This window comes from Ammodytes marinus, assembly GCF_949987685.1.
Source record: "Ammodytes marinus genome assembly, chromosome: 10".
In the NCBI taxonomy this organism is placed as follows: domain Eukaryota; kingdom Metazoa; phylum Chordata; class Actinopteri; order Uranoscopiformes; family Ammodytidae; genus Ammodytes; species Ammodytes marinus.
In genome coordinates this window covers 16,176,245-16,198,878 of record NC_137214.1, presented here as the reverse complement: position 1 = coordinate 16,198,878, position 22,634 = coordinate 16,176,245, and the positions used below count along the sequence as shown (strand labels likewise).

At 42.2% G+C, this 22,634-nt stretch overlaps 1 protein-coding gene across 6 annotated transcripts in view; it reads right to left on the bottom strand.

Annotated features, from left to right (window-relative positions):
- elf1 (E74-like ETS transcription factor 1) overlaps window positions 1-22,634 on the bottom strand; it is a 40,408-nt gene that overhangs the window by 3,231 nt on the left and 14,543 nt on the right. For 2 of the 6 annotated variants that reach the window (XM_080035797.1, XM_080035796.1), the window contains exons 2-9: window positions 7,782-8,107; window positions 7,192-7,248; window positions 3,631-3,826; window positions 2,952-3,056; window positions 2,652-2,813; window positions 2,427-2,510; window positions 1,542-1,734; window positions 750-1,109 (exon numbers count right to left, since the gene is read on the bottom strand). In XM_080035797.1, coding sequence (XP_079891923.1) covers window positions 750-1,109; window positions 1,542-1,734; window positions 2,427-2,510; window positions 2,652-2,813; window positions 2,952-3,056; window positions 3,631-3,826; window positions 7,192-7,248; window positions 7,782-7,853 — 1,229 coding nt within the window. In that variant the 5' untranslated portion in view covers window positions 7,854-8,107. Of the gene's footprint in view, window positions 1-749; window positions 1,110-1,541; window positions 1,735-2,426; window positions 2,511-2,651; window positions 2,814-2,951; window positions 3,057-3,630; window positions 3,827-7,191; window positions 7,249-7,781; window positions 8,108-14,877; window positions 14,962-22,634 lie in introns of those variants that run through there. The other 4 variants (XM_080035798.1, XM_080035799.1, XM_080035800.1 and 1 more) reach the window with 4 other exon arrangements.

Below are 22,634 nucleotides of genomic sequence, written 5' to 3'. Positions count from 1 at the left end.
AGTAATGCCTGTATTAATATTACAAACTGCGTTGTCAGCTCTACCGCAGAAATCATTATTCGCTTTGATGTGCTACTACAGGAAATGTTTACCGGCTTAGAAAAGGAGCCAGATGACTATTAATACATTGAATACACAGGCAGTGGACACAGTAGGGCGACTGGAAGAGACTGGGTTCTATGATAATAGGTTTTGCTTTTTTTTTTCCTGTGTCCGCTCCAACACACCAAAGGTATAATCAAACAGTTTATTTCAATTTCAAAAAAGCTGAGATTTCTTACGAGGTCAAAAATATTGTGTGATTTTCAAGGACAAGTGCCTTTCTGTGCATGTGTATGAGCTCCACATTCAAGTCCTTTTGTGCGAAAACTACTTCTCGAATGGTACGAGTAACTTCTTGGAGTCTTTTCATGACAAGGCTAGCTTTTTTCCCCCTGGGTTCAGTCTTTATACTAAACTAAGCTAACTTGCTGCTGGCTGTAGCTTCATATTTAGCTAACAGATATGAGAGTGATGTCAATGATTTTATATAACTCTATGCGAGAAAGCAAATACGTAGGCATATTTCTGTAAAAAGGCCAATATTAATTTTCTTTTTTTAGTAGTGACCAAAATATTCTTTCTGGTAGATAAAATAACTATTGGAGACACTGTTTCTAAATGATCATTACAAACATTTCCAAGCTGCACAGTGTATAAAAAACCATTAGAAGAAGTGTGTGTTATTTAAAGAATTGACAATCTTCTACCTCATAGCTTGTGCTGGATCGTGCATTACCGACCCCTGGTTGGTCTGCAACATATGGACAGACTGAAGGAGCTGCTCCGTCTGTCCGCTGTTGGTTTCCTGGTAGAGATATTCATCTAGAGGCTCCTTCTTCATCTGCTTGGCTGGGACGTGGTGTTGACCGTGAGCCCTGCCGTGCCCTTTGGACCCTCCGCGGAGAATAGACCGGCCGTTGGTAGATCTCTGATTCCCATAGCCGGCGGTGACATCAGGGCCTGTGTCTTCATCCTCGATCACCACCAGGTCAGTTGGCATCTCCTTAAACTGATAGACCAGCCGCTGCCCCTCCACCTTAGCCAGGATGCCTCTCTGATAGTAGTACCTAGAGGGGGAGGCAGATAAAGAGCTGGTTAGCACCATCATAAAAGTGTAAACTGTCGACCCGGGTTAGGCATTAGTAAATACCTTGGGGCTGTGGATTGCCTGCAAAAGCTCTTAGCAAATGGAAAAAGCAAATCAGTGCAATATTTATTCATATTTTTTTTTGTATTATTATAAATTGATTATTTCTATGACTACTATTATGCCTGATCATTTTAAGGCATATTTTTTTCAAGTCAAGAATTCTGCTAAATGCATTGTTGCTGAACTAAGTTTTTCTGTGTTGTTTCATCAGTGCAATGACATTAAAGTATCTTATCTTATCATAAACATATCTGTGGAATCATGTCCATGGGGTTCAGAGCTAAGTGGGGGCCAATGTGCGTGGCGAAAAAGCTTTGGGAAAAAGCACTCATTGGTATGTTCCCCTCACCTGAGAGCCCTTCCCATGGTCTCGTAGTTCATGTCAGGCTTGTTCTTGTGTTTGCCCCACAACTTTGAAACGGCCTTTGAGTCCACCAGTTTAAAGATGCCTTTCTCCCGCTGTGTCCACTTGATGTATTTGGGACAGGTGTTTTTATCCTGCAGTAAAGCCAGAAGGAATTCCCACAGGTAGATGGTGTTGCCTGCAAATTGGGGGAGGAAATACGTTCAGTAAGTCATAGTTTTAACATTCAAACAGGTCAGATATTCACGAGGGGGGAGCCTTAGATCTTTTATATTCACATCTATAAATCTTTAGGATTTTATGTTTTACTTAAAAACTGTATATGGTAGCAATGGGGTTACAGGAATAACTATTTTCTTGTGACCATCTGTAAGTCAGTGGTGTGTGTAAATGTGTGCCGAGGAAGGGAATTAATTATACCAAGCCCAGGAGAAGATTACTTCAATTTGTGCGAGGCTTTGACCAGAAGTGGTTAAAAACAGCAACGCTCCCGGTAGTCACTTTTATCCCAGACACAGTGACAGGGTGATGTATATGTGTGCAGCTGAACCTGCCGTCCCCAGCCCCCTTCCTCATTGTGTCACACTGTATGGTGCAATGAGGGCTCGCATGGAGCAGCACTACTCTGCTTCTATCGCTGGAGCATCAGCCTGCCCTCCAGCCCGCAATCACTTCTGTTTCCTCGTGAAACACAGCACTGTGAGATCGCCTCATCCATTAACTTGCCCAGATTCAACCCCACAGGACCGCAGGAGTGGAGGACTGCTGTTCACACACTCCACAGGAGGAGACAGAGCGTACACAAGAGGAGGAGAGACCTTGATTTTTATTGGCTCATTACAGAGAAGCGGACTAGTTAGCGTGGCTTACCTTTGCCCTCTTTGCTCTTCTTCCTGAGAGGCAGGTTAGGGGTGTTGATGGGGGAGCAGGGACGCACCGCCCGCGGCTTCCGCACTATGATTCAAATTGTGGGGGTAGTGTGTTAAAAAGGTGAGAAGTCACACTGAAATCATCCAATTACCTACAGCACGGAAATGTTTAGGACAACAGATAATTCATGTGTACTACCAAGAAGGAGGAGGACAACAGTATTACCTTTGGTTTTTCTCTGCGGTTTCAAGGGACACTTTTGGGGAATCTCATCCATAGATGATGTGTCCTCGTCTAGGGACATGTCAAGGCCACTATTATCCATCTGGTCGGGCCTCAGGGGGGCGTACGTCAGGTCTGACTCCAGCAGAGTGCCATAGGTGTGAACTTCACAAGACAAACACAGACAAACCACGAACAGAATATTAGGAATGGATTCCATGCTCAAAATATGAACAATGTTAGCTTAAAGTTTAAATTATTTTTCACCATTTTTAAAACTGTACAATATGCTGAATGACTTACTCATGCGCTTCTCGTCCAGAATGTTGTTTGGAGACTCCATGTTAAGGAGAGCTGCTGCTGCTTCATTTGTCTCCATGCTGTCTTCTGGGCCGGAGACTGTTGTTTCTGTCCACCAGACAAAGACAAATGCATCAATTTGAAATGCTTGTAGGTAACTTCTGTGTACATTGTGGTATTAGAATACGTGTATATCTGGATATACACGTATATGTTGGATACAGCGATACGGCTCAAATGACTACCAGGCTCCTTTTTATCTCTGCTAATTATTTGAATTTGAAGGGAACACAATGATCGGTTTTACTTGTGCCGAGGGAAGCCTGCACATACAATAGATTGTTGTTGCATAGTTGCATGTATGTAAAGAATTATGGGTAAATTAGAAAATAGGGTTCTTGGCAGATAAAAGTACAGGCCAAGTAATAAGTACATAGATGATGGTTACACTTTGTATTCCTAGTCCATAATGATAAAATAATTGTGTAATTATTGTTAAGCATTTTCCTTGAAGGAACAATGTCATTTGGTAGTCTTTTTGAGGTTAATAGGAATGTCTTTGAAAAGGATCTCCATATATGCTGAATTGTGTTCTTGCATTAAGAAAAATTTTCAAATTTTTGCACGGGTTCCAGACTGTGGTTGGCGATTATTGTAATAAATTAATTGGATGTGTACCTACCAAGTGTGAAAATGTCTTTACCTGAGAGGTCCACCCCTCCCCCCAAGATGGAGGAGTCCTCCACTACGTGGAGAGTGGTGTCCACCATGATGCCGTTGGTCACCTCATCAGAGTCCAGGCCTGAATAGACCTGCAGCAGATCGGCTGCAGGCACCTGCTCAACAATCACCGCTGGGAAAACTGACGGGTCATCAAGCTGAAAAGAGATAACACACACACACACACACACACACACGCACGCACACACACACACACATACACACATACACACACACACACACACACACACACACACACACACACACACACACACACACACACACACACACACACACACACACACACATACAAAGAAAGGTAAGAGGATGTAACACAGGAGCTGTCACAGGGAAGCAGGGGATTAACGGTCTTTGCACATACAATGCTTTATGCAATAAAAGCACGATTAATTCCTCATTACACTTCATAGATTACATTTTTTTTAAACAGATGACACCTTATTAATGTTATAATTGGATTTTGTGTCTTATTTTCATTGCCTTGTAAAATATTGTATATTCAGCTCAATTTCAGCAATGTGGAGACTCATAGCATGGAGGAGAGCTAATTTCTGCAGTATTGCTGCAGGTCCACAGGGGCCGAAAAAGACAGGAACCAGCTGTTTGATTTGGCCTACTTCTCCTGAGGACTTAATCTTATGCTCAGAAATTATACAAACCCAAATGAATGTTAATGGATCAATCATGAATTGCAGGCAAGCACCCCCTTCATCATGCCCTGAACGTGATTTGAGAATTTTAACCTCGCCTTCTCATTTCAGGCATGGCAAAGCCTGATCTAGAAAGTAGCAAGGGGACAGAGGGAATTGCTGGAGTTTGGGCCAAACCATTGAGTAGCTACTGAGGGGCCCATAACACAAAGACTGAGTCAAGAGTGCTCAATGCGTTTGGTTCATGTCAATGAGAGGGACATGGGTGCAAATTCATTATTTTGAACAAGTTATGCTCAGGGTCGACTGAAGTCGATGTTTTTCTGGCGCTGGTATCCTTGAGTGACAGTTGTCAATTTGTTTATCTTAGTATGAAAAACATCTGTGACTGATGCATATCTGATTTAGAAAACCATCAAACGAAGCTGAGCATTTTTATGTCATAAACATGGCAAAAAAGACACTTCAGGTACTTTGATGCAATATAACTCTTACCCCCAGCAGATGGCAGCAGACACTAAAATCTTTTATTGTACCAATTCAAGCACCAAGTGACTAATGCAAGTGCTTTGGCAGTTAAATGTATTGTATGTCCAAACCACAGGGAGACAGATACAGATATTTAATGAAACAACACTGTTTCAGCCCAGAGGGAAAAGAAGAACTGCATTCCATCTTTGAAAATATTTTATGATGTTAAAAGAATAGCAATATTTAGGTCAAATAGGTGTCAAAAGCAAACAGAATGTATGCATAAGTGGGCAAACCTGTTTTTTTTAACCACGCTGACCTTAATCAAAGTATTACTCACAATGCTGCCTCTCAAATTTCAAGCTGCAACAACTATAATATTTGCACTGTTGACTAGCCTAGGGGTGAATGAGAGGCATCAAAAAACATTAGAAAAAAACCTAGCAACAAAGAAAGTGTCAGTTTGAATATATGTGTGTATTTTATGTTATTTTTATTCTGTTAAAATTTGAAAATCAAAAAATGTGGATCAATTAAGACCACATTCTTACAGCTGTGACCTGATAAAGGAGGAACAGGATAGAGAAAAAGGTGCAGTAGGAGAAACATGAATAAAGGCTTATCTGTCCCTTTGCACAAGTGACCATTGTTGGTTTGGACCTCTGGGGCATACCAGGTGTCTGGGCTTTGTGTGGGGGGGGTGCAGTGAAGTCCATGGATACGCTCCCATTTTGGCTACACTTTAACCAGGAAACTAACAAACCAGCTCATTACACTGTATTAAACTGTTAGGCCTCCCTAGCAGCACAAACATCCAATAAGGATTGTTTATTAGTAATGTACACTACATACAGCCTGGGAATCAAGAGCAAGGTGGCTCACAAGACTGTCTGTCTTTTGAAGATTAACAACAAATTGCTCATGTCATCTCAGCAGCAAAACCACTGAGGCCTCCTGGGGCTAATAAAAACCCTGAGTTTGCTTTGACTACAGACGCTATCAATGTCTCATTGACATACAATGAATGTTTCCCGTTAATCGCAGTCTTTTGTAGACATACTATCGGATGGCTAGACAGTGAGGCTAGCACGTCTCCTCGTCTGCCTTCAATGAGGCTTGCTGTCCTTGAGTGAGAGTCAAGCATGTGTGTAGACAGAGGCATGACAATGACTATTGGTCTGCCGAGCTCCAGAAACAGCAGCACCTACCAGTCCTACTCAGGCTTCTAGTCAAACTCAAAGTCTGAATCCCACACAGTTTGCTGACAGAGCATGACGTCTGAAGCAGCTGTCTCTGCTGTTGTTTTGATGTTTGCTGAATTCTATTCTGGAGGCATCGATAAACTTGTCTTGTGATATCCAGGTGTTTATTTGACAATTAAAAAAATCAAAAACATGTTGCGATGTTGGATGATAAAAACTGTGGTATAAAGCGCCTGTTGTTTAAAGGTGTAGAGTTGCGGGAAGTGGTGGCTCTCAGGAGAACCGATGCCCGACCTGGAACACGGCCTGACAAATAATACCGAACATCATAAAGGTTGTTACTGCTTCTTCCTCTTTTGGTTGACTTGAATAGTGTTTCTAGCAGGGAAACGATAAGCGATAAGAATCAGGCCCATTTGCATTTCTGAGTTCCCCATTCTGCCTTTGAAAGCAACAGCATCTGTGCAAGCTGCCCCCCCACCCCCTCCCGCACACACACACACTCTGTTCTGCTTTACCTGCCCTGTCACAAAGGATTTCAACTGCCTGTTCCCTTTAAATGTCCTAATAATCAGGATATAGCAGCACGTAGCTACTGTTGTGTTTTTTTTTAATGGCTGAAAAAAGCTGAATAACTTTGTTTCTGTAGCTTTAAAAAATATATGGGATTGTTTCCCTTTAGGTTTACTTCAAACTAACAGAACAAATATACAGCATCATGCTGAAGTCATTACATGATACAGCTTAGTAAGCTACTTATTGACTTAAAACCAATATAGCATGGCTAATCATTACAGAACCTATTCTATGATTTCACTCAGCTCCAACAGCTTTATTGCGGCCAAAATAAATCTTTACAACAGCCAGCAGAAACAAAATGGCCACCACAGTATTATGTTAGTGTTATGTTCCTTTTTGGGGGTATTTCCAGGACTTGGTAAATAGGGGCATACTGCTTGCATAATAAGCTAAGTGGGTGCAGGCAAGAAACAAAACCATAGTGCTGGAACAATGCAAGACCTTTGGGTGGAATTATCCCATCCCTTCCAAGGAGCCAAGTAACTGGTCCTACAGGTTAGGCCTGTACCCGTGCTATTCAGGGATCCAGTGACAAGTCGTCACTCTGGATACACACATACAGATGCCAGTACACATAAACACACATACAACCACACTTACAATCAAGCCTGCTCCACAGGATTCAGACACGGTTGCGGGGATGAGATAACTGCACACCTGACCGGGCAATGAAAAGACACATAGGCACAGGTTCACATAGTATGCACACACAGTAACCTCTGCGCCATAAACACATTCATGGCCAGGCCCCACCCTTTTTCTCTCCCTCCCACGCACCCTAACCCTGCTGCAGGTTTTTCAGTCTTTCCATTTCTGTACTCCTAGGCAGCCCACACTCCTCTTCCCAGACCTCCTCTCTACTCCATCCTCCCCTCAGCATTGCCTCTTTCCCCAACATGTTGTCAGAGTTAAAGATCACAGGCTCTGAGCCACAGATTATCCTATCCCAGTGACTATGCTGTTTACTCAAGTTTTGTTTGCCCTGCTCTGAAACGTCTTACATTTATCAACAAGATCACATACAGTAGGCATACATCATGGTTTAAAAGACAGAAAATCAAGAATTGTTCAAAAAGCATTTTGATATAATAAAGACAAGTTGTCTATAAGCCTAGTAGTCCTGTGTGAAAACCACAAAAAGTTTGATTTAAAAACATTTCAAATGTGGCTCCCCCTAGTGTGATACATACCTGACTGATTTCGTCCATTCCATTGCTGGCAAATTCAAACACCAGCTCGCTGGGCTGCATGGCAGTCGTCATGGCAGCAGAGATCAGAGGGTAGGAAGCGGTCTAAAATACCCCGGCCACGGCTACTCCAGGCTCCTTGTCTACCACGGACAGACGGAGACTAAAGCTTCACCTCCACAAAATGCTCTCCCTGTTGTCCTCCTGTTTGACTGTTTCTAGATGCTTAGCGCTCCCGAGTTTCAGAGGAGCGCTGTGGCCCAGGTGGGAGCAGCCTCGTCCCTCTCTGACACGGAGGCTGGGTCCCGCTGTGCCTGGAGCATCTACACCTGACAGAGAGAGAAAGAGATAGGGGCTAAGGTCAGGGGGACTTTTTTTTAGAGAGAAAGTTTTTGTGTGTAGGGATACAAACCCAAATTGAACTCTGCATTCAGACAACAGCAGAGTCACAAAGTTTCAGGCGGACATATTTGCAGATGTTCATAGCTGACAAAAGCCACAAGTTCCAGCAGAAAAATATCAGATCAGTGACTAATTCTTGCCTCCCCTGCCTGACAAACCTAATCTTATAAAATCACAAGGCGAGAACAAATATTCTGTGCTCGCCCAGGTTTACGGCTTAATGACAAAGCATTCAACTTGTACAGGTACTTTTTAAATAAAATGTGAAACCCAAAAATGTAAAAAGCTGGCCTCCATTTGCCATATATATCAGTGTCAGGGGCTTAAAAGTTATATGGACATAACATTACTATATACTGTATGTAGTAATATTTTTTTATGTTTGGATTAATTGCAAAATTGAAAAAGTATGATCACACTATCCTAGAGCAGAGGGTGAAATATTCAAGTAACTTTTTTCTCATAAGCAACCGAAAAAATGACCTGGATCAATCAAATGATTGGCATTTTTGCTTGAAAAATTGCCAAACTTAAAGCCTCGATTATCACCATAGTTGCAGATTCATTATCCTAGATAATCGATTCATTTTTGCAATAAGCATGACAACATATCATATACATATGTCAGGAGGATCTCAGTGCAGAATTCATTCTGATTTGATTACTAAGGCCTTTCATTTCATAACTCTCTCTGTTCCTAAAGTAAAGACACCCCTCGGTGCACCACCCTATATCACAAGGCTCGGGGGGCTGATATAATGATCAAATGAGCTGGTATAAAGGGTCTGAGCAACACACACACACACACACACACACACACACACACACACACACACACACACACACACACACACACACACACACACACACACACACACACACACACACACACACACACACACACACACACACACACACACACACACACACACACACACACACACACACACACACACACACACACACACACCACTCTTCTGATGATGTTCTGGGAGCCCCTCTGTGCTGACCCTCGGGGAGTTACTGTGATCGCAGGCAGCGGGGGAGGAAAAACTGGTGGTCTTGTGCTTGTTAGTTTGTAAGGTGTGTCCCAACAACCAGATACCCAAAGGCAAGTTTCAGGGTTGGGACGAAAAAAGGCGGCTAGGGTTGGGTTAAAGAATAAACAGACATCCCCAGGGCCACAAACCCCCCACTCTCCTCTTTCTCTTTCTCTCTCTCGGAGACCATGAAGCTGGCAGCATTAGAGAATAAGAGATGGCAATGTTTAGTACACCCCCTCCCCTCCCTTCCAACACACAAACACAATCCCTACTTTTTCCACTGTTGCAGGGTGGAGCTTATTTGCTTTGAAATGCCTGTGTGTGTGACTGACGAAGTTGCATTACAGACCCAATTGTATTTTGAATGACGTTAACATGACAGGAAGTGATGGGGAAAGACTGAACTTCTGCAGCTTGTGGGTCACAGGGGGCCAAACAAATGTAATGTTAAGATTTTAAGGGTTAAGTTGGTGTTTTTTTGCTAAGCATCCAGACAGAAAAGACACATGGGGGCCATAGTCTGAAAATCATCCTATTGGGAGAAAGATGGAGGTGAGAGAGAGGTAGAGGGAATCGGGCTAGTGTTTCTCTATAGTCAGTCCCTCTTGCTGTCTCTACTGGGCAGTGTCCATTCCCACCTTCAGCCGTCTGCCAGAGCCGACAAGGCAACCATCTGTCTGGATGGAAGGAATATTGGAATCCCACGTTCCGATTCGATTCCGATTCTTGGGGTCACGTTTCGATTCAAAATGTAATTCTCGATTCAGTTCAAAGGACGATTTCACTCCAGTCCACTGTGGGCTAAGAGGGGTCGCGGCTAATAATGGCATGAAAGAAAATTAAAGTCAATAATAATAATAATTATATTATTATAATAGTTTTTTTTATATAGCACCATTAAAAAACATTTGTTTACAAAGTGCTTTGACATAAGAAACATACCAAATACCTTCATTTTAATATCTTCATTTAAGTCTATTTTATTGTGAAGTGTGTAATGCATGTGATTTTAAGGCAAGTCAACATTACCGACAGCAGCAAAATACATATTAAATAAAAAAATATTATCAAAAAAGAATCATAATCGTTTTATAATCGTTTTTGTACTTCATGAATCGATTTAAAATCGCGGAAGATAGGAATCCCCACCCGACTGCCTGTAATTTCCACATGGACCACCCACCCACACACACACACACACACGTTTACAGCAGATGCCCTCAGCTGCCCCGTGTGAAGCCGGACCCATGTGGGATGACGTACAAGTGCAGCGGTCTCTCTCATATGGGATCGCTCTGAAACTGCCCTGCCCGGCCTCTCTGCCTTCTGCTAGATCTGAGGAGACACATAACGCTAAAACACCAGGAGTTATCTATGACAGAGCATCCTGATTCATATTTGTGTCAGATTTACGGACATTTCACTGAGCCGCTTGTGCGCCTTGGCTTATGAGCCTGTGTTCAGAACTGCGGGTAAATGATGAACAAATCATCAGCCTTCATTCATTAATGGGTTATCAGATGACAGAAAACAGGCACACAGGAGATCGACGATATCAGCGGTAATCAAGATAGAAGTGCACACTAGCCCCCATTGGTGTATTTGTGTGTCTAATTGGCTCTATGTGTCTGTGTATGTGTGTTGCCTGCTGTATTAGTACTACAATGCATCAGACTGTGTCCGTGTATCTTCTATGCCCCTCTGCTGTCAGTGCATCATTGGTGTGGATGATGGCCCAGTTGGCATGGCGCTAACAGCAGGCAGGGATACAAGAGAGCCAGCCATTAGTCAGACCCCGGCAGCATTCACATTATCCCCCGAGCACATGACAACAGCTGCCTTGTCCCAGCACAGGGGCAGGGTTGTAACTAGACTTTACTACGTCATGAGGAGGAGAACAGCGGAGAGGGAGGAATCTTTTTCCTGGATGTTTACTCTGGGTGGGGCCTTTCTTTAAGCAGCCCTCTTGCATTTGAAGTGTGGTTATGAGGCGGGGCATCCTGGTGAAGCAGAGGTCTACGGCATGAAATGTGTAACTGGGGGCGTGCTGTGGGTTTGAAACTAGCCAAACATGTGTGCCGCATGTCCTCCATCTCCTCTCACTCTAATTCCCATAAAAGCTAAAAATGCTAATAAGTTAGTTAAGTCTTTATTTTGTCAATTACACACACCTGCAAGGTGAGTCACACACATGGCAATGGGAATTACATTAAGCTCACCCCTCCTACATTTCTAACACACACATGCAGTTCTACATATAGGGGACCATCGCACTGGGACTTAGACTAGCAGCTTGTGCAATTGGAGGATTTAAAGTCTCTTTTCTGTCTCATACAGTAAACCATCAGTGGGTAGTGAATTCCTTGGGGGCAGCAAACTTGTGACAGACATTTGTTCTTAATGACTGACTTCAGGACAGCAACTAACAATGATCTCGATTATTATTTTAATTTGATCCAAGTTGTTGTATTGAAACAGCTTATCCTAAAGATGATCCTGAACATGGATAGCTAAATCTTTGGCTCCATCATAGACCTTCTTTCTACCAATCACCTTTCCTCTGACGAGAACTGTCAGAGATATATGGCATCCTGATGAACAGCCGACTGGAGGAGTATGAAGCAAACACTGGCTTACTCCACCCCTACAGCATGGTGAAGGCCAGTCCCAATAACAACCAATTAGAGTCAGGATTCATGAACAAATGGAGCATTCCCAGAAGGCCCCGCTTCCCCCCACTTCAGTCTCTTCAGCTGAGCTCATTGTTGACCATGAAAGGAGGTAATTTAAGCCATTTGAATGACTATGCAATGACTCACCCTGTGTGTGGTGAGTGCAAACATTGTGAGATGCGAGAAAAAGACCAGGGTAAACTTCACTTATCAGGCCATTTTCAGCTCAGGTTACAACTACGCATATTCCTTCAGGTGACATGACTACATGTACCGTAGCGTAAGGGGGTGGGGTTGCCATACCATACGGCAGTCAGAGTATTTAAAGATGTCTGGTGCAGGTGTCAGCCAGTGGCTGGAATTCGTGGTATTTGAAATATTTTTCCCACACAGGTACAGACAGTGCAGATATGACTGTTAAAAACTGAACTGGACTTTAAGTTTGCTCTGCGGGAGTCTGCGCTCATTGAACATGTGCAATGGTTTCCAAACAGACAGAAGCAGTGGTTTTGTCCCTCACCATGCAGCGCTGAGAGACACCTCAGTACTAACTCATGAATCCTATAAAAGTTTAGTTTTCCCAATTGAGTTGCGCAGAGAAACACCAATGTGCAAGATGGCAGAAAAAAAAGTGGGCTTACCACTAAAATGTTATTGAGTGGTTGCTAACAAAGACATGCTGTTTTTGCAGGATCTTGGGTTCCTGTAAAGGAAATGACTCAGTGATATGAGGCTGGAGCTCGTTCCTGGAGCCCTTCGATAGTCAATATGGGCATCAGAGGATCCTGGTCATCATTTCTGGGCAGCTGTTCCCTTTTGGGCATGTTTTGTTACAGAATGTATTTAAACTACACGCCCGTGTGTAACAATAGCTCTGGTAGAGCCGAGGGAAATAGATCAAACACAACCGTTTGGGCAAAGTAAAACCATGGCTTGGTTGAGTGAATTATGGCAATATATGGTTATTCATCATCATTTATCCTACTTATCAAGATAACGGAAAAGTGTTGAGGTGAGCAGCAGAGAAGGTCGTAGTGCTGGAAAATTGTTTCAGTATAAAGACAGTAATTAAGGAGTTACATCAGCACCAGACAAAAAGCCGTCCCCACTGCTGTAGCACTACGTCAGCACCAATAAAACAGTTTTGTTTAGTGTTTACTTTGCATTCTACATTTCATGTGTCATCACACAGCATTGCACAATGCATGTCTCACCATGTTTCAAACTCCCAACTCCATTTTATTGAGCTGAATAAAGAGGGCTTTCACTGCAATCCTCAGGCCTCACCATGCGTGTGGTGATAAAATGGCAGAAGGGGGCACAGAGGCAGGCATAGACACCAGCTAAAAGCATGCAGCTGCACAACACAAGGCATCAGAATCGCTGACAGCGCGCCGGGCACTGCGTCCCAGCCGGTTGCTCACTGTGTCTGTCTTAAAGGCATGTTGGCATTTGGCTCTGCCGTGCCAGGGCCAAATGAAGACTGAGAGAAAAACGTCACCTCCAGCACAGGCTGTCAGAAGGAGAATGGAATTTAATCTCATCTCCTGCAAACCTTGTACTTTTCCACTCGGGGCTGGAGGCTCCAGAAGAAGGACCCATGCCTTCCTGTGACAATGCTGTTTGTCCCAACTAACACAGTATCAAGTATAACATTTGGCGCCTTTTGAAAGGCTAGACATTAGCTTTAGTAGGATAATACAGTCAAGAGAACAGTGACGAAAGCTCAGTTACGTCCCAAGTGACAAGTTCAGGAAGGTCTCCAGAGACCCATTTTCCACTTCTTTTTTTGGTCACTTTTCAGTCAAATATGTAAGAGGCATGTTCTCTGCCCTATATGTACTCTGCTCACAAGTCCTATCTTATAGTGCAGCATATTTAATGAGAGCTAGAAATAGCGGTGACATATTTAAAAACCGGGTAGAAAATACACCCACAAACTGACCTGTGAATTTTGCACACACAGGAACAGCATCACTGAGCAGTGGGTTTCTGCTGCTTCCTGTCTGTTAAACCGCACTCAAAGAAAATCTTCGTCTGTGCAATAGCGGAAAGTTCTAAACTCCCCCTCCTTCCTCCTCAAACAACATGATCTTTCTCTCCTAGCTTTGAGACTTGTGTTACAGGCAGCATTTCCTCTACGTGAATAATATAGTTTCTAAAAAATTATATCTCTATCAGTGACGTAAAATTCAAAAATGATTACCTTTCGAGTTGACTCTTTTTAGATGATGACGAAACCTGGTACCTTAACACAGAGTTGCATAGGGTTTCAGTTGGTTAACTCACTGAAAAACGTGCCAGTACACAAGAGTCAAAGAGTCTAAGTATCAAATATATTAGAATAGCAGGCCGTGAATGTAATTCTTAAAAAATTATCTGCAAATGAGACACCATTAGCTATTCCTTCATACCATTTTTTAAGCTAACTACACTCAGGTTGTTTAATGACAGCTTTGGTGAATTTAAAAAGGCTCACTATAGGGCTCTCGAAGCCACACCTGCCATTTGCAGACATCTCTTCCCCACAATGCTGACACAAGGCGTGCAAACACAGACAGCTTTTCTTACCCCCCACCCATCCATACACACACACACACACACACACACACACACACACACACACACACACAGATATCCCTTAGTTGGCCCCATTAGTTGGTTTCACAGTAATTCTCAGAAAAAAACTACATGGTTGTTCCTGTCACAAAGTTTGAGGTCAGAACCTGAGACAATATATCAGTACACAATGTGCCGTGTGTGCGCAACTAGAGCACCCCACAAACGTTTGATGTGCCACTGAGAATAACTGTTCTGAAGCAAATACAAGCCATCCATTAACTATGTATAAAGATTCTGCTTCTAGTTATTAGAACAAACCCTTCGCCTAGAAATGTACCTGTACAAATCCAAATCACAATAAATTCTTAAAAACCACATGTGTAATTTAATTCCATTTTCTCTGTATAAGTGCTGTCTTACCAGATGATTCCAAAACTAGCCTCTGCCACCAAGATGCCTGTTTGAACTTAACAAGATGCAGCCCATTAGTCAAAACCTTACCCTTGCAGCCTATTTCTATTATGTGGCAACAGGCCACATGTTGCAGATAGGAAGAACCATTTGAAGTTGTGAAAACAGGACAGGAAATTGCAGAAAAGTTTTTAGAAAAAACATCGGCACCCTTAGACATCACAGTTTGATGCACTGTTTGCTGCTGTAAGATTTTATCCACAATGGCATTCACCTGGACATTCTCAGTCTCATGTGGAGTAAGACTGGTTGAGCAAGGTGCATCAATGGCAGTAAAAGTGTCATTGTTTCCAAATTGCCACTCAAGGCGATGTCATTTAAAATACAACAATGCTAAAATTACGCTGAAGCCTGATCCTCCAGTTGATATACTGTAACTTACCATTAGTGACCACAACAAGTTTACCACCAAAATGTAGTCTTTTTGCACTTGCACCAAGTGTTGGAGGACTTGTTAATGATGTCTGAAAAGTAAGACACCAATTTACTACCCTACAGCCTCCCTTGAGTCTCAGCTCAATCACGTGATTCCAACATCTAAGTGACCGAGTGAGAAACACAGAAGGCAGGGATAAAAAGGGTGTGTGTGTGTGTGTGTTGTAATGGTGAATGGTGCAGGTTATGAATATGGCCCGAGATTCCTGCCTACACCAACCCCTTACAAAATAAAAGAATGCAAAGACGGAGACTTCATTCGTGCGTGGACTGTATTCTTTACTCGAAGGGATAGAGAAGCACACGCTCTTCTTCTACATGTTTCACACTAGACTCTACAACAAACAAAGGGAGGCGCCACCTAGTGGTGCCACAGGTATAAAACCGACTGTTACAGTGTGTGTGTGTGTGTGTGTGTGTGTGTGTGTGTGTGTGTTCCGCCTCTCACTGCCCTGCCTATTCCTTCCTTGCAAACATATTTGAAACGCGACCCTGCTGTTGTTTTGGCTGCCGTGCAGGAGTAATGTGCTGCATGACTAGACTGAAAAATCGTAATTCTCTCCTTTTTACACCATAAGCAAGACTCCCTCAAGCATTAGATGTGTGCAGGAGGGTGCAAAGAATCAGTTCTCTGTATGAGAAAAACATGGACAAAATATGACAATTTTATATCAACTCAACTAAAACGTAGGAACCTAATCTAAATTCAAATCCAAACTGTTTGTAAAAACACAACTCTGCTGCATATGTGCCTGCTTCTGAAATAGCTTATTCACACGCCCATCTCTGATGTGTTTACATTCATACCAAGACTAACATGTCCTAGCACAGTTAAACTGGCAGCAGCGATAGGGGATATCATACCCAAGAAAATGCCAGCAGCGTAGACTCACCCAAGCTTGGATAAAAACAAGGTAACTTGATGATTTTTACTAATTCTTCCTTTGCACTATAAATCAGCATGCCCCGTTTACTACTGATAGCAGCTCTATCAGATTATGTATCATCCTGCAACAGCAAATTTAAATTCCTTTTGGATTCTAAACACTTAACTGTATGACCTTTGCAAATATACTTTCCACACCAGCATTGCAGCAAACTACTAGGTACATGTTCAGATGGAGCACTGAAATCTCAGGACTCTAAGTCTTAGTCAAGGCTGGGAACAGGGAACCCGGCTGTTGCTGAGGAGGCTGCATACCAAACAGGTCTGGACACAAGCAGCATGATATGTAGTCCCACAGTCAGGCATGCAGCAATACGTACCAAACAACACGCCTAGAGAGGGAATAAAATCAAGCAGAGAGATGAAATTATCAGTTTTTTCTCTGGTTAACCCCCAGTCACAATGCAACTTGTAGCCTACATTTTATACTTTTGTTTTTACAGTTTTAAGAGAGAGTAAACAAACAATATACAAAAGAACCAGGCTGTTTCCCCCTGTTTCCTGTCTTTATGCTGAGCTGAGCTATAACTAGCTGCTGGCTGTACAATATTCTCATCCAACTCTTGGCAAGAAAGCCAATAAGTATATTGCCCAAAATGTTGAACTATTCCTTTATCAGACATTGTTTTCTGAAATGTTAAGCTGCTTGGTGCGGAGCATGCTTCTTCGGTTGGAAAGGTTAAACACTTTGAAACATGCTCATTTTCGGCTCTGGCGAAGGTTTTTTAAAGATTCTGTCAGATCAAGCTTGGGTTTAGCAGCTAATAACAACTAAATCAGCTCTTCTTATCTGATCCCCCGTAAAGCCTCGCAGATTGGACCACTCACACCGAGACAGCTTAGCCCCTTCAAGAGAGCTTATCTGATTTCACACAATTGGATACTGGGTTAGTGTGGTATTAGGTATCACTGGCCAATGTTTCTATCTTATCTTGAAGCCAGTAAACGTTAGCCCGGTTCCTGGATCTCAGGACAGAAGTGCAGAGTCATTGCGTTTTGTGATGTCAGCCTTAGGCTACTTGTCACACGCTGTGTGACAGAACTGACCAACCCATAACACAACCCATGAAAAAAGGACAAACGTGTGTATTGCATGCTTTAGGCATGACAACACTACTTGATCTTGTCATCCTAACACGTTTTCGGTAAATACGTCAGACCTGTACTAGACTACTGATAATGTAAAAGTAAGAATTACTGTACTAATACCAACTACTTCCATTCAGATCATTTATTTCAGCTGCCGCACACATCAATCAAAGGTTAATTTCACCTATTTGGAGAGGTGTTTGAGCCCGTGCGGGAAGCAGACGGACATGTCGGCCAGCCTGGTCAATATTTGAGAAGGCTTTATGAAATACACTGGTTTATGATAGACGGGCAAAGAGGAAGGTGCAGCATAGGTTCAGTAGATTGAGGACAATAAACTGTCTGGTTTAAGAGAAAGACATGCTTAATCTTGTTGTATAAGTAAATATTTACGAGGTGTTATTTCATATTAAGGGTATGTAATAATTATGCGTGGAAAGTGGAAGAAGTTGAATGATATGGCCTTGAATCTAATACTTTCATCATGAAGATACTTACATTAATGACAGGCTTATGTACACCTTGCTTCGATGCTACTTTGAATAAAGAGGCCTGCCAGTCAGCCTCCCCAGGGTCTGGGGTTCTGTTGTTCTGACGAGAATCACAATGCAAAAACGCAAAGGTAAACAAGGAGTGGCTGTTGCTTAGGAACAAGCAGAGGGAGAGGGCTTGTAAAGTCGGCTCCGTAGTAAAAGAAAAAGAGAGCTGGTGGGCCTCATTCAGCTTAGCAAAGGGCCAGTGTGTTTGCAAAGAGGCACGTTGAAGACAAGCAGAAGCAGACGACAATCAGACTGGATTTTTCAAAGTGCTCCTGTTTGTGCAGTAAACTGCCATTACTCAATGAATCAAAGGAATGAATTGTAAAAATTGTTTCGCATTTTTGTGACTGACTTGGAAACCGGAGGATATTCTTTCATGAAAAAGTCATGAAAGAATACTTAAAATTCTGGAATATAGACTTATTCACTTCCATGCCGAGAATTAGATCAGAAGATTAATTGCTGTCTCAGGACTGTGCAGTTAGTACATGAAGGCCAGAGCCAGCGGAGAATTAGCTTAGCCTAGCATAAAGATTGAAAATGGGGAAGCAGCTAGGTGGGCTCTGTCCAGAGGTAAATAAATCTACTCCTAGTAGACCTTAAGATCATTAATGAACACATTCTATCTTGCAGCTGGATGTTGCTTTGTGTGAGAGAAAAGTTAAGTGTTTGTTTTGATCTGTATGCGGCAGCACTCTTGGCAGCCATTAAACTCAAATCCAAGAAGGATCAGCAGAGAAGTTTCAATTGGGTTTTGCTTGATGGGCAAATTTATAAAAGGAATAAAAATGTCACTTAAGAGTTACTATCCACAAAATCAGTCACTTCTGCTTGCAGCTCTTCCTAAGTGCATATGATGTGAAGCCTCTGAATGAAAGCGAGTTTAAAAGGTACCGCTGGATGTTATGGAGTTATGTTAAAACAGGGCTATGATTCGATTTTGGAATCCTTTGTGGCGCTCAACTGTCAAACCTGTGGTGCAGCTCCTTGATTTTCACACTCCACCACGCCAGCCGCATGTCATGACACATTTTTGCGAAAAAGGGCACCTACACGATTGTAAACGTGGCCCTTTGAGGCTCAATTTGAGCTGAATGAAATGCCGGAGCCTCTGCCACAGTCCTTTCAATTCTGGTCATAGAACATTTCACAAACACGCAGGCAGGAGAAGGTGATGAGAGGGGAAAAAAGTGACATTTAAAAAGGCATCAAAGCAAAGCATCAAGGAGGTTCTTTCAAGGAAAAAAATAAACGAATGAAGAAATTAATAAACTTTAGCTCTGGCGTCCATCACTGCGTCTTTTCCACTTGCAGACAGAGAGTTGAGCAGATCATTTGAGTGCTGGAGTCATTAAGGGCCATGGCCAGTTTTCCATTGGACAGACTGCTGCTGAGGCTTCCAGACACAGACACCACTGCAGCTGGGTGTCTGGGACCAAAGCCTCCCAAAACCATGTGGGAAATCAATTTCCCTGTGTGCCTGGGTCAGAATGCCTCTTTGTACCAAGTGATACCACACTGAAGCCAAAACGATGTTTAAATAAGAATGAGGGAGTGTGAGGGGGAGGTGGCGACACACACCAGTTTGTACGTATCACACTGAGGATGTCGTTTTTTATGTTCACATGCATCTCAAGGTTCAGAGTCTATTTTTTTGAAGCCGTGTTACCTCATGCTAGGGTGGAACCCACGTCATGTGAAAGAAAGCCATTGCAGTGTGAATGTGTTTTCAGGCCCCTGCATTACATAGAATAGTTCGAGCCATTTCTAGCTTCAATAACTACCCAACAGATGCAAATGGCCACGCAAGACAGAGCCAGCATAAAGCTGTCATGGAAATCTTTATGAAGTTCTGCATGCTGCTTTTATCTGACACAAAATAAACTTGCACCTCACACTCGCCTAGACCCAAGGAATAGATTAATCAGAATCAGAATCAGATAAATGATGATCAAGACACATGCATTATCAAGATTTCCAGAGACAAAGCAGTTTACTAGAGAAAATAGTTGACTATATTAATACACTTTTAGTTATGTGAACCACACGCGGCTAAATGGTAATTAATTTCCAACTATGTCTGTGTAGCTCATCATCTCGTTGTATCTATTTTTTTTTACTGTTTCTTACTGTCTGTTGGCCAGATTATTAACTGAGCTTTATGACATCTTCTAACAAGAAGAGAATAAGTTTTTATTTAAGTAGTACTTTCATTGAGTAGAAGGTATTAAAATCTCAATGTAAAAATACTTCTTAATAAGTAAAAAAAAAAAAAAAATATATATATATATATATATATATATATATATATATATATATATATATATATATATATATATATATATATATATATATAATGTCAGTGTTGTATTTTGTATTTTATTATTAGCTTAACATTACTGATTAATTAAAGTGTAAGCAGCTTCCAATGTTGTAGATGGTCCACATGGAGTTACTTTCACAATTAAATAGACTGACATTCTGAAATAATTAAACACAAAGTATACAACCTTGACGTATGTAAACTTGGCAAATAATCTACAAAAACTTTAGCCGTTCAAATAAATGATAAAAAGCACTAAGGTTGGAGAAGAAGCATAAAGTAGCGTACATGGATACTCAAGTAAGGTAAAAGTACTGCCAAAATAGTTAGTTATTTACTACACCAGTGAGGATGATCTACTGTTGCGAGGAGGCTCTTGCTTTTACCAACACATAATGCTCTGACCGGCATGGTAAATTGCATAACAAGGAGTGTTATCAAAAGGTGTGACCCACACACACACACAAACACACTTTATCTCTCTATCAGAGAACAAGGCACTGTTGTCTTTCACTCCCACTCCTCACAGGTAAATTTGCCAATGAGTTTTTATCAGAAGATGTGGCAGGTTTAGCTTTGTAGTTGGGTGGCCTAGAGAATGTGATCAAGGTCTTGTGACTTTGCCATGCATCATCCACTACACAACTACAGCAAACACAAACAAATAATCTCTGAGCCAGCATTGAATGTTTTGGAACACAAAGGGTTTTATAATTGCTGAAAGAGGTCCAACATTTTATCGCATCTTCAGTTCTCAGGAGATAAATCTGAAAAAGGAGACCAAAGAAGAAATAGTGGAGGGAAAAAAAAGGATCCTCATTGCTTCTCTGAAAAAAGAAGCTGCCAGTCCCAGCATGCTCTGGGTATGAGACAGTTGCAACATAGGGAGACAGTTGCTCAACCAATTTGACTTTATTCATCAAGGAGGGGTTTCTTGCAGCATAATAACACAGACACACAAGTGGTTTTTGACCATAGCTGTGTCTGAAGCACCTGGTGATAAGTGCCTTGCTCAGCAGTCCCCTGACAGTAGCTGTGTTACAGCAGAGGAGAGTGTTACACATTACCTTTCCCCCTCACACAACAAACTTTTTATTGAAGTTCAAACTTCCTGTCACAAGCCTACTTCTTCAACTTTTAGGCCTCCATCCACTTCAGGGAATAAAAAGAGAAAAGGAGAAACTGACATGCAAATCCATCATAGAGCAATATTGAACAGTCAAGCAAAAAAAAGCAAAACACGCCAGCTAGACAGGAGCTCTGGCTCTGCTCTCTCAAATGAAAATGTTCCTGAAGTGATGCTCGCTTGACAGAAAGATGTGAAGAAAAAGATAGAAAGTTATTTCAAGCAAACTTGTTATCATTCATCTCCATTAATGCTGCTGATGCTGATTTGATTTTTGTGTTGTTGATGACTTTTATTTTTATATCCAGGCACTTTATTTTTATGCACTTTGTGTCTCCTCAGGCTTGTGTACATACTGTTGTGTTTTGTGTCCATTGATGTCTTGTTTTGTCGTGTGTTTTTAAACTTCTCCTGTTGTAAACAAATTTGCCCTCGTGGGACATTTAATAAAAACCTTGAACCTTGATTGAGAGAAAAACAAATGATTCTAATCTTAGCAAATTTAAAATGGCATCTGACCACACATTTCTGGTCTCGGTTTGCTTTCAAATATGCATGCGCAAATGCATTTTATTTGTATCATTGCAGATAAGGGGATTAATGTGATAAAGAACAGCTTGTATCTGCCAGGTCGGCTCTGTGTTTTATTCTGTTCGAAGCATACCTGTAATGTGAAACTGAATAAATGCTCAATTTTTTTCACATATCTCGGCATGCTGGGACTGTGGTAATAAACTCCCACTCCCGCCCGCCCCCCTCTTCTCGTCATGTCCTTCTCTTGAAACGCCTCCGTCACCTTGCCCGGGCCTAATGATCCAATTACAGGCCGAGACTTGTTGACTTTGTATTGAAAGAAGAGCCAACCTGACACTACTATCCAGCCCCCCCCTCCCCCTCTCCCTCCCTCCTGTTCTACCAGCCTCGATATGTGTGTATCTGATATGAGACACATTCAGAGCTTCACTAAACAGCACCTAGAGTATGAGTTCATCCTCTGAGTCACGAGGGCCTCATTTACAATCCAAATCAGGGTGGGCACAGAGTAGGATGAAAAAGTTAGGACAAATGCAAACTCGTGCCTGCTTGACACAACAGAGCCATTCACTCACTGGGTCATGTGCTGATGCTACAGCAAGTGTTAAACAAATACGGGAAAACAACCCAAGAATAGTTTAGAGACTGAGCTGATCTAGATTATGTATTTGGTATCTCTGAAATGATCTGTTCTCAGTTGCCTGTCCTGGGCCC